Source organism: Myotis nattereri, assembly GCF_964212035.1.
Source record: "Myotis nattereri genome assembly, chromosome: 1".
Lineage (NCBI taxonomy): Eukaryota > Metazoa > Chordata > Mammalia > Chiroptera > Vespertilionidae > Myotis > Myotis nattereri.
The window spans coordinates 31,817,430-31,829,640 of NC_138075.1; the positions used below are offsets into that span (position 1 = coordinate 31,817,430).

The 12,211-nt window shown below is 42.9% G+C and overlaps 1 protein-coding gene across 1 annotated transcript in view; it reads right to left on the reverse strand.

Moving 5' to 3' along the window:
* SYNE2 (spectrin repeat containing nuclear envelope protein 2) overlaps positions 1-12,211 on the reverse strand; it is a 310,564-nt gene that overhangs the window by 169,466 nt on the left and 128,887 nt on the right. The window contains exons 28-32 of the mRNA XM_081090284.1: positions 11,444-11,601; positions 10,243-10,393; positions 8,971-9,581; positions 5,063-5,242; positions 3,624-3,774 (exon numbers count right to left, since the gene is read on the reverse strand). Coding sequence (XP_080946410.1) covers positions 3,624-3,774; positions 5,063-5,242; positions 8,971-9,581; positions 10,243-10,393; positions 11,444-11,601 — 1,251 coding nt within the window. The remainder of the gene's footprint in view (positions 1-3,623; positions 3,775-5,062; positions 5,243-8,970; positions 9,582-10,242; positions 10,394-11,443; positions 11,602-12,211) is intronic.

The following is a 12,211-nucleotide window of genomic DNA, read 5'->3' on the forward strand; positions in this document are numbered from 1 at the left end:
CACCATGTCCTAGATAAACATCCAGGTTTCTATAGCTCTGGAGGACAAACATTCTCAATGGTATCATATTTCAGCCACTGAGCATCATGACAATGCATGCCACAGAAATGGATTGTTTCTGAAGACAGTACCTAGGTCATCACAAAATTGACCGAAAGTTTGTTAACGATCAGTAGCACTAAAATTTGCTTTTATCCGGTCATTTAAAAAAGTGTCTGGGAACAAAATTAGACACCAGTGTACTAGAACTTCTATGTCTTCCATACAAAATTATATGTTATTTCAGCAAATATATAAATTGCCCATATGCTAGATACCATGCTAGATGTAAGATTCTCAACATAATAATTTTTTTAATGCCTGGACTTGTATATTTAAAAATTATAGTTATTTTATTAATCTTAAAACAACCTTTTGTGAGCTAACCATTACTTGAGAAAGGGGTATAGATGAAGCAAAGTTAACCAATTTTTACTTCTGTCATACACATACTTCAAATATGTTTTCAGGAAAGACACTATTGTGATGATTGAAACATGACTTTGCAGTCAGATAGGCCTGGGCATAAGTAATAATTCTATCGTTCATTAATTAGCCATGTAGTTTTTATGTTATTTAATAAGAAACTCTAAGAAGCTCTTATCCTAATCCCCAATGTAATGTATTAGGAGATGAGGCCTTTGGGAAGTAAGTAGGTCATGAGGGTGGTGCTCTCATGAATAGGATTAGTGCCCTCATAAAAGAGACTCCAGAGAGTTATCTTGACCTCGCCACACGGTGTGGAGGACCAGGGAAAAGATCGCCACAAGTGTGTGACCTCGGGCCAGGGGCACTGAAGGTGTAGGATCCCAGCCTAGGAGAGCTACAGAGGCTCCTGTGGAGAGCCACTGGGCGATGGAGGGTCATCCGGTTAAGCCATGGGGTGATGAGGCTTGGAGGCAGAGCATCAGGCCACAGAAGATTATTCTCAAGCCTTACGGTTTCATGTTGTTTGTCTTGTTAGGTTTTGGTCTTACTTCTTTCTCCTTTCCTATTTCTCCCTTTTGGAACGGATATACCTACCTGTCCCACCACTGTATTTTGAAAGTATATAATTTGTTGGGTTCCATGGGTCAGCTGCTGGAGAGAAATTTCCCTCAGGATGAAACGTACCTTGAGTCTCACCCACATCTGATTTGGACTTAGATTTTAGAGTTGATGCTGGAGCAAGTGAAGACTTTGGGGCTGATGGGATGAAATACATATACTTTGCATGTAAGAACACAGATTTTGGGGGGGGTCAACAGCAGAATGTTATAAACTGTGAGAACTGTCTCCAAAACTGTAAGAAATAAATTTCTGCTGTTTATAAGCCACCCAGACTACGGTATTTTCGTTATAGCTGCCCAAACAGTCTGAGACAATAGCCACAGAGGCACTAATGATGGCAGGAGGGTCAATACCTGGACTTAGATGTCCATTAATGAGAGTCATTCAGGAGAGGGGCTACCTGCCTGAAGGTGATGGAAGGAATTTTTCCTGGTCAAAATTACAGTTTTGATTATACAGTTATGGGTGCAGGAAGAGTGTTCACACAGCTGAGAAGCGAGACCATTTAGAAATGCAGATAGGCCAAAGGCCAAGTTACCCCAAGGTGTGCCTCTGTGGCCTATAGATTATTTGAGCTAACGTCAACTTTAGCAGAGAGACTCAAGAAAAACTTTTGTCCCTCCCATAACTACCTACATGAACTTGAATTAGGCATCTGCCCATAAAAAGATATGATCAGAGGTAACCTCTTTTGACCTATCTATAGGGCAGGGTAAACTTCTATTTACTGAACATCTGCTCTGCTTATCACCCTACAATAACCCTGTGAGGCCCCCAAGGCACCTTGCCCCACCCCTAGCTGAGAATGTCCTATGTACCCATTTCCCTTTTTGTCTCTGAACCTCCAGTGCACATGGGGTTTCTGACTCTCTCATGAAGCCTGGGTTCCCAAAGAAATGTATTAAATTTGTTCTTTTCTCTTGCTAATGTGTCTCATGTCTGTCTGATTATTAGACCAGCTGGAAAAAAAAACTTGAGTGTTTTTTTCTTCCCCCACAACCACACACACAGTGGGCATCATGACTGACGCTATTAAAAGATTAAATCCCAGGAATGCTGCTAGGCACTCTACCAATGCTGCCTCACCAAATAGGATAGACAGAGCTTTTTTGCTGGTAACAGGATCCAACTCAACAGGACAAAGGTAGGACTCGAGGACAAAGGAGGATTAGCACAAACCAAGAACAGCTGCAAGCAAGAGGGACTAGATATGTCTGGTCAGCATACAAGACAGGGACTTAGGGGACAAGACAGTGATTAAGGCTGAGACCTTGATTCTGAAATAGGAGTGCCTAATGGGAAACTGTTGTCAGGGGCACATAGGAGAGTAGTTACGTGAACTGGGACACACAGGTGAGGGGATCTCGTACGGCTGATTGTGCTGGATTCTCTGAGAACCGAGGGAACCACAGCGCCTTAGGTCCACTGGGATGAGGGCAGGACCCTCCTAGACTCCGAGACCACCACACCCAGAAGCTGCTCTGCTGGACAGGTTGCAATGGAGCCGCGCCAACTGATTATCTGCTCATGGTCCTGGTGGCCTCCCTCATGGAACACCAGTCACAGTCACGGCTGTACAACTGGTATCTGTCTAAGCCAGCGCCTTTCTGACTGGTCCGTCTCAAGAAACTGAGGAAGTGGGTCCCTGACAGGGGCTACTCCTCGGCTGTGGCACCGGCCGTGTGTCTGCACCCCGAGTGCCACAGCAGCTTCAGGGACAGGAGTTCCAGATAAAGAATAAATCGTCCTTGTAAGCTTCTCCTGATGTTGTTCTCAGCAACGGGGAAGTTTAATAAAATTGCTTTCTAACAAGCAGCTAGGTCAAGCAGACAGAGCTTCGCACGGGATTTTGACTCTCCGACCGCACTTCAGCATCGTGCTCACAAACCAGCAGGAAAATAAGCGGGTGAACAAGCACAGAGGATACTGTGATCTTCTGTCTCCCCTTCTGCCACTCTGATGGGCAACCACACAAAATCATAGAAAATAATGACACCTAGTGTCCGAAAACGTTATTCTTCTTAGAGCATGAAGCTGTGCTCGGCGAGGCTATGAACACGACAGACAGAACCACCTGCAGAAGAGCTCACGCGCCTTTTGCAAAAAGCAAATAAGTAAAAAGGTAATTTTTCCCTTTGTCCACTAGCCACAGAGGGGACTGTCCCACGGTCTTCACTCTCTCAAGACTGCAATGACGCGTCAGGTTCCTTGAGGCAGAAGGTCAGTGCACACAGGGACGGTTACCACCTCCCGGAGGGAGCAGCAGGGGCCGCCCCGGACTCCAACACAGCCACCCGCCAGCGCCGAACCCAGGCAGAGGCGACCCAGCATCAACCTGGGGGTTGATTTTTTTTTTTTTTTTTTTTTAGCTCTGCTGACATACTCAATAAATTCTTAGATATTTGGTAAAAAAAAAAAAAGAGTCACTAGTAACTTCTTTTAAAAGTTTCGGAAAAGGCTCCGTTTATAATATCCTCTTTATCGCCAGGCTAGTGAGCAAGGCCCTGGGTACTTCGTCAGGAATCTGGACTCACCTCTGCTATCCTTTTCTTCAGGTTATCCTTCCCCATGTACGAAGCCTGAAGGGAGATGACATTCTCTTCTTTTTGAATCAAAGTTGTCAAGACGCTTTTAAAATTCTGGTATTGTTTTAAAAGCTCCAAAACGCGTTCACACTGGTCAAGGCTATCAGAAGGGAAACATGTAAAACAGCGAAACATCTGAAAAGAACAAAGCCACTCCTTCTCTCTCTCACTGCCCTTACAATGACCAATAAGTTACAGAAGGATTTTTCTTCTTGACATGGTTTGTAATAGTTTTACCAATGTAACCTAAGCATGACGGCACATACGTGCCATCCCAAGTGGGTGGTAAAAACAGCCACTGGACTCGCATTCTCACCCGATCGATATTAAAAAGCCACTAGACATCCGCTTTAGAAAGAAACCCATGATTCATGACCTTCAGGAACCGGCATCTCAACTCCATCCTTAACCAAAGATCATCTTGAAAAACTGTGCCTCCCTAGAATTATTCTTGGAGATTATTGCCATATTGGTTCAGCAAGTCACAAGTTATTTATAAACGTCTACTTAACTCATTCTAGATTTAGCCCATTTTAAAAAGTATAGTACAGATCATGTGGCAGTTAGGACACCTGGTTTCTAGTTATGGCTGGGAACTAATTAGATATATGACCTCAGGTAAGTTACTTTAGGTCCCAGAACCTCAATTCCTTCCTCTGTAAAACTGAAGGACAGACTAGATCAAATACCACAAAGAGGCTTTATCTTGACTATATACACTCAGGTCCCGGAAGGAAAGTATAGAAAGTGTACTCGAAAGTTCGGTGGTGAAAGGAGAGCAGAGTTAAGGGAATCACCAGAGAGCCAAGCCACCCAGGGACTGACAGAAGCAATAGCTCTTTTTTTTTTTTTTTTTTTTTTTTCATTCTCATCCAAGGATATTTTTTCCATTGAGGTGAGGGAGGGCAGAGGATGGGGGGAGGGAGAGAGAGAAAGAGACTGAGATTGGAAGACGCCAAGCTGCTGGATTTAAAGATGGAAATAAGAGACACACGCCTAGGATTATAAGAGGAAGCCTCCAAAAGATAAAAAAGGCAAGGAAAGGGATTCACTCCTGAAGTTTCCAAAAGAAACAGAGCTTGATTTGGGGATTTCTGACCTCCAGGCTGTAATAAAAGCTCGTGCTATTTTTCAGCCACTAAATTTGACGTAACTGGTTACAGCAGCAATGGAAAACAAATCCAGGGGAGGGGAGGAGAATTAATACACGGTGTGTGTGTCAGCCTTCCTAGATAACCTCTTCAATTCATCAAGCCACAGTCTGTGACCCCAGGGCTGCCCAGACACTGGCCCAGTGCGCTTCCAGGGCGAAACTCCTGCTTGCCCTCCGTTAGGTGTTGATTGTGCCACAGGGCACCTGGCAGAGGCGGGCGGGATCCTGTCCTTACCATTCGGTGACGGAGGCTTTGGTGCCCTCCCACAGGAGCGCTGTGTTCCGGCACTGCTGATTCAGAGCTTTCTCTCTGCCGTCTTTGAATTGTGGAAGAGAACCCGCCATTTCTTGCAAGTGTTTCTTCTCTTTTTCATAGTCATCTAGGTCCTTTTCCAGTCTGATTAATGACTTTTTTCTTGATTATGAAAGAGAAAAGATTGATAGCCAATCATTAGCCAATTTGACAGGATACAAATGAGGGTAATTTGGGGAGCACACCACCTTTAATTTGTCCTCGGGAGGTTTAGGAAGACAAAAATTACACATTAAAAATTGCTATTATGGAGTTCAGGAGGCTCTCTGCATTCCCACTATACTAATATGGGGTTTATTAAAATAAATATACAAAAACAATCACATTTTTCTGTGATGAACACACTTATAAAGGGTGTGTATATGCACATGAGGAAAGAGAGAAAGAGTATGTGTGCGTAAACAAGCGGGAAAGAAATCATGGTGTGGAGAGAAGAAAAGAGATAAACAGTAGAGCACTACAAGGCTGCTAAGGAGGGGGGCGGGGGGTCCGGGGAGGAAGGGAAAACTTGTATGTCTACCCTGTGCACAACAAGCTCTCCCATATCAAGAACAAGCGTCGCCGTAACTGGTTTGGCTCAGTGGATAGAGCGTCGGCCTGCGGACTGAAGGGTCCCAGGTTCGATTCCGGTCACGGGCATGTACCTTGGTTGCGGGCACATCCCCAGGAGGGGGTGTGCAAGAGGCAGCTGATCGATGTTTCTCTCTCATCGATGTTTCTAACTCTCTATCCCTCTCCCTTCCTCTCTGTAAACAATCAATAAAAAATATATTAAAAAAAAAAAAGAAAAGAAAAAGCGTCATCTGAGCTAAGAGTGTTAAGGTACAAACTTATCCTGGAGGAATGAACGCCCTTCACCAGGGTCTAAATTGCTTTTATCAGATATTCACTGACTCTATTTTCTCTTTTCTGGCTTCTCTTGAATCCACTCCCATTCCCTACAGCTCCTCCAAAACCTGCACGAGAGCTCCAGGAACCACCACATTGCTGAACTCATGCTCCCTCAAATCCTCACCGTCCGTCCTTCCCTAGTCAGCAGCCTCTGACACAGTTGCTCACATCCTCTTCGCTGAAAGACCCCACTTGGCTCCCAGGACTCTCTTGATTTTCCTTCCACTCCACTGACCACTCCTCAGCATCTCTGCCTTGTTCCTCCTCATCTCCCACAGCCCCCCTCCTCCCAATGTGCAACACGGACCTCTCCTCTTGTCTATTTAAATCAGGGGTGGGGAACGTCCAGCTCGCAGACCCTATCAGGCCTCGAAATCATTTGGTCTGGCCCTGCCAAGGCATTAGGGGTGAGTTAATTAAATGTTTGACCAAATATAACTTAATTTTTAAGTCGATAACTTTGTATGGCCCGCAAATTATGTTATAAATATCCAAATGGCCCTTGGCAGGAAAAAGGTTCCCCACCCATGACAACTCAATCTGCTACTCGTGGCGTTAAATAGCATTCCAAAACGCTCGTAGCTCTCAAGTGCATACCTGTAACCCTGACCTCTCTCCCAACTCTGATGCCATCTGTTTTTAAGAGTCTTACTGATATCCATACTTGGAAGTCAAACAAGTATTGTGAACCTATCACGTCTAAAACTGAGCACACCTGATCTTTCATACACTACCTGACAATTTCAGTCTTGGTCACTTCCGTTAATGGTACCCCTAATCTTCCTTTTACACCCCATGTTCAATGTGTCAACAAATCTTGTAGACCCTACCTTCAAGAAATATCCAGAAATCTTAAAACTTTTCATCATTTCACCACTGGTCCACACCACCACCATCCCTTACCTGGATTACTAAAACAGATCAAACTAGACTTTCTGTGTCTTCCCTTAACTTCTAGTCTATACTAACACATCAACCAGAGAGAATCAGTTACAACAAAACCAAGTCGTTTCCCTCTGCTCAGCACCCTCCAATGACTTCTCAATGCCACTCAAAAAAGGAAGCCAAACCCGGCTGGTATGGCTCAGTGGTTGAGCATTGACCTATGAACCAGGAGGTCACAGTTGTTCCTGGTCAGGGTACATGCCTGGGTTGTGGGCTTGATCCCCAGTAGGGGGCACACAGGAGGCAGCCAATCAATTAATTTCATCATTGATGTTTCTCTCTCTCTCTCTCTGTCTCCTTTCCTCTCTCTGAAATCAATACACACACACACACACACACACACACACACACACACACACACATATATATATATATATATATATATATATATATATAGAGAGAGAGAGAGAGAGAGAGAGAGAGAAGACTTTTTAAAAGAAAAAGCCAAAGTAATCAAATGGCCCACAGTCCCTTCATGAGCTAAACCTCATCCCATCAAGTATCTCCCTGACACCCTTCAAATCTCTTCACCTCACTGCTGACCTCACCTCCCAGCCTCTCTGCAAACATGGCAGGCCTTCTCTCACACCTGGACTTTGTACCCACTGCTCCCTCAGTCTGGAAGGTTCTTCCTCCAGGTAGTCACTTAGCTAGCTCTCATCCCATCTTACTTACTCAAAGGTCACTTTTTAGTAAAACATTGTTATTTGAATTGCAACCCTCTTGTCCTTCTTTGCTAATTTTTCTCCAGAGCTTATCTCAGCATCAAATACACTGATATCTTCCTCCTCCTTCAAGATAATAAGCTCTATGAGCACCCTGGCCAGTGTGGCTCAGTGGATCTCAGTCCGGTTCCCAGTCAGGGCACATACCCAGGTTGAGGGTTTGATCCCCAGTCGGGGTATATGCAGGAGGCAACCAATCGATGTTTCTCTCTCTCTCTCCCTCTCTTTCTCCCTCACCGACTTGCTTCCTCTTTCTCTAAAATCAATAAAGGCATGTCTTAGGGTGAGGATTAAAAAATAAAATAAATAAATGAGCTCTATAGGGGCTATATAAAATGAAAGCAATTATTACTTATGTGTAATTTTCATTTAAAAATTAATGTTTATGTACGTATTCTTTTTGAATCTATAATATATATTAACAATGAATCAATAATTAAATAAGTATTTCGTTTGACACCTCATTAGGAACTGGGGCACTATAGGAATGGAAGATTCATTGAGACTGAGGTCACAGGGACATTCAGAGGAAAGAGCCTGGTCAGCTAAAGACCTCAAGAGAGCACTGCGCCTGAAGGGCTAGAGATGGAACGAGGAGACAGAACGTGGGAGAGATTTACTAAGGGGAGGGGAGCTTCACAAAAGTGCCTTTTCCTGTTGGTATCGGCACAGAGAGGCCACGTCTGAATGGCAGAATTAAAATAACACTCATATTGAAGGTTGCCAAGCTCAGTTTACCCCAGTTCTGCTCAGTCCCCAGAACCGACACTACCCGTAGCTTACCTCAATCCCATGCCCTCCCACTCAGTCCCCACCCTAATCCTGATGGGAGGAAGCATGAGCCCAAATAATCAAGGGAGAAGTAGGGACAAGGTGTAGCATGTGCATCGGTAGCCGATGCTCCCACTTCTTTACGACCAAATGTGTAGAGTTCCAGTCTTCCCCCATCAAGAGAACATAGTAAATACACTGCCTAAAGCGACTCTGCAGCAACTGGTGTACTTTATCCACATCTTAGTTCCCTACTCCTTTGTCCGTGAAAATGAAAATTTCACAAAAAAAGAATTACATAACATTTAGTAAAGACACAATATCAACAAGAAGAAAGTTTGAAAAGTCTACGGAAAAGAATGCTGAACGCTCATAGAGTGGGACGGGACAGAAATAGACAGGAAGCAATAGACAGGAAATATCTATTGAAGTATAATAGATATTTGAAAACACAGAAAAGTGTCACCTTCGGGGGAAATTGATGGAAACAATACTTACCGTTGTTTCACAGCTGGAACAGTCGGATCCTTAAGACCAATTTTACTGATTTGACTTTGCACCTCTAGAATATTTTTCAGGAGTTCATTATTTTTTAAAATACAAGCGTCTAGTAACTTGTCTTCTTCCGTGAGTTCCTCCTGTCCGCCAGAGCCACAGGTCTCAAATAAGGGTTTGGCCAGAGCATTGAGAAGTTTTTCACAGGACATGTCTTCACCCCGTCCAGCATCTTTAAAGCTTATATCAAGCATCTTCAAACGTTTATCCAAATGCCTGGCCTTCTCTTTCATCAGATAAATTTCTCCCTCTTTATTTTTCACTGTCAACGTATCTTCTGATGCCACCTGTGTACCTGAGGCTGAAGGGTCTGTGACAAGCCCACCAGGGAGGGCAGCTGTTTTCAGGGAAGCCAAAAAGTCTTCCAGAGCCCTGAGGGCATCTCTACTCCTCTGGACCCTGTGGTTCATCTCCTCAAGCTGTGATCTGTGTTTCAGGATAATGGTCTGCGTTGCACGCAAATCAAGTGGGTGTAATTCCTTTAATGCAAAGTTGCCCAACGGCTCCAAATTGTTACAAATGTCTATCTGTTTTGCTATGGAATCTTGGATATCCTAAAATTAAGGTAAGAAGAGCTGAAAAGGCTGAGGTAGAAAAAAGAACGGCTGCAGGGCAAAAACGAACCTCAAATTATGTCACTCGGTTTAATCTAGAAAACTGCTTCTCAGTTTAACCAGGGCTGACAGTTTCAACATTTTAATTACAGATGACCAGATGGCCCAGCGGCTTTATCATCTGGTACCCTTCCAGATGTTTCCATCCACAAAAGAAAACAAGTATATAAACCTATTGCTTCAATGAAAATAATCACAGATTGAACTGTTGAGACATCTGTTTATAATCTGAAATAAAAACCTCACTATTTTGTATTGATGATGAGATTTGGAATAAGTAAACTGTGGAATATGCTGATATATGCATATGAGTCTAGCATGATACTTGAGATTTCAGTCATTGGAAAAGGCATTCATAAGGAATCCTTCATTTTGAATTCAAAGAAAATACCTTGTTACTCCATAGTAACTACTTCCAAATTTGAAAGGAATTAAAGAGTTGAGAAATAAATAACAAGTATAACTTATTAAAGATTTTTCTGTCATTGCTTATATTCTAAATACATATTGTTGATGCATAATCAAAAATGCATAAAAATGTACAAGTAAATCTCCAAGGAACCGATTATTCTGTGACTATACTGTGAGAACTGGTATGTACCTTCAGGTTTTGATAAATGCCATCAGCATTGGTGAAGTGAAATTCTTCAATGGCCACGTCATGCAGACGGAGCAGATCTGAGCCACAGAGAAGGAGCGATGCCTTCTCCACAGGTATCACACACTGCAGCGCAGTCTCCAGAGACTCCATTCTAGGTGCAAAAGAAACCAGATGTGAGGGGGAACCAGAGATGAAAGATACCCTATAAAACACATTAATGCCATAACTTAACCAAGAACAGAAAATAATTGTCCGCCCTAACTGGTTTGGCTCAGTGGATAGAGCGTCAGCCTGAGGACTGAGGGGTCCCAGGTTCGATTCCGGTCAAGGGCATGTACCTTGGTTGCGAGCACATCCCCAGTGGGGGGTGTGCAGGAGGCAGCTGATCGATCTCTCTCATCGATGTTTCTAACTTCTATCCCTCTCCCTTCTTCTCTGTAAAAAATCAATAAAATATATTTAAAAAAAAAAAAGAAAAGAAAATAATTGTCCAATAAAAATACATACCATGATATGTATAGATCATCACATTAAAACACAAACCCAGCGATCCAAAAATGCCAAAGAATGAGTTGTTTCCTATACAAATATGCTTATTAGCTTAATTGATACCACACTAAATGAAAAACTGTAAAATACAAATTACTGAATGTAATTTAACACTGCCTTGATGACAAAGAAACCTCATTATGAATACTAATTATTTTATTCATGGAAATATACGAGAGCTCCAAGAACAGGCTCTACTAATAATAAATTGGAATGCGTGACCTTGGGTGGTTAACATAGATTCTTCGCCTCAGTTTCCTCCAAGATAAAACAGGGACATGTACTGGGGAGACACATCCTATGTGGAGGGCTAATTACAGCAGTCTCATTTTAGAAATAAGGAAATCAAGGCCCAGAGAAGTTATGCAACATGGGCAGATTCATGCCCAAGCGGGGAGAGTGGGAGGAGCGTGATCTTTAGGACTCAACAGACTTTAAATTCCACTTAAGTCTCTGGCCAGTCGTGTGGCTTGGTTAGGTTATTTAACCTCCCCATCATTTTGCTCATCAGTAAAATGGCAATCATAATGGCAGCCTCTCGTAGGGTGTTGTGACAGCTAAGGAAAATAACATACTAGTACAGTACTAGTCTAGCTTAAAATGGCATTTAAAAATTTAGTAAGTTCATTAGTAATAGACCTCAGAATTATACCTGGTATTAAGAGTCATCTGGAACTCTCTTTCTTTCTCCTTTAATTTGTCCCTTGCTTTAATTATAACAGGCTTCTTTATGTCACTCTCTAGCTCTTCTAACTGCAATGAAGTGATTTCAAACTCTTTCCAGCAAGCATCAGTTTCATTCTTTAAGGCCTGGATGAAACACATAAATTTATTTATCAGCTTATGGGTTAACAGGCACAATTATTCTGTTCTTATAAAATGAGACAGCCACAAACTGCGGGCACAAAGTTTCCCATAAAAATACATTAAAACAATATTTTCTGCCCTGGCCAGTTTCCTCAGTGGTTAGAGCATCGACTCACGGACGGAAGGGTTGAGGGTTTGATTCCTGGTCAAGGGCATGTATCTTGGTCCCAGGTTCAATCCCCAGCCCGTCAGAATGAGTGCCAGAGGCAACCAATAGATGTGTCTCTGTCATGTGGATTTCTCTCTCTCCCTCCTCCCTCCCTTGCACTCTTTTTAAAAATCAATGGAAATAATATCCTCGGGTGAAGGTTAAAAAAATATTTTTTCCCAGCCATCTACAACTTAAGGATCTGTCGGAGAACAATGATATTAACTATGCTATCAGAGGGCCCTTTTAATGAAGTCAAGGGAGTCAATGATATCGCTTTCATCCAAGTCCAAACCCCTTCCCCTAAGCTGGGTACACAGAATACAATTCAGAAAGACACATACAGTCATAAGAACAAACTCTCTACTTCCTCTAGAGAATAAATGTGTTTCTCCATAAACTAAA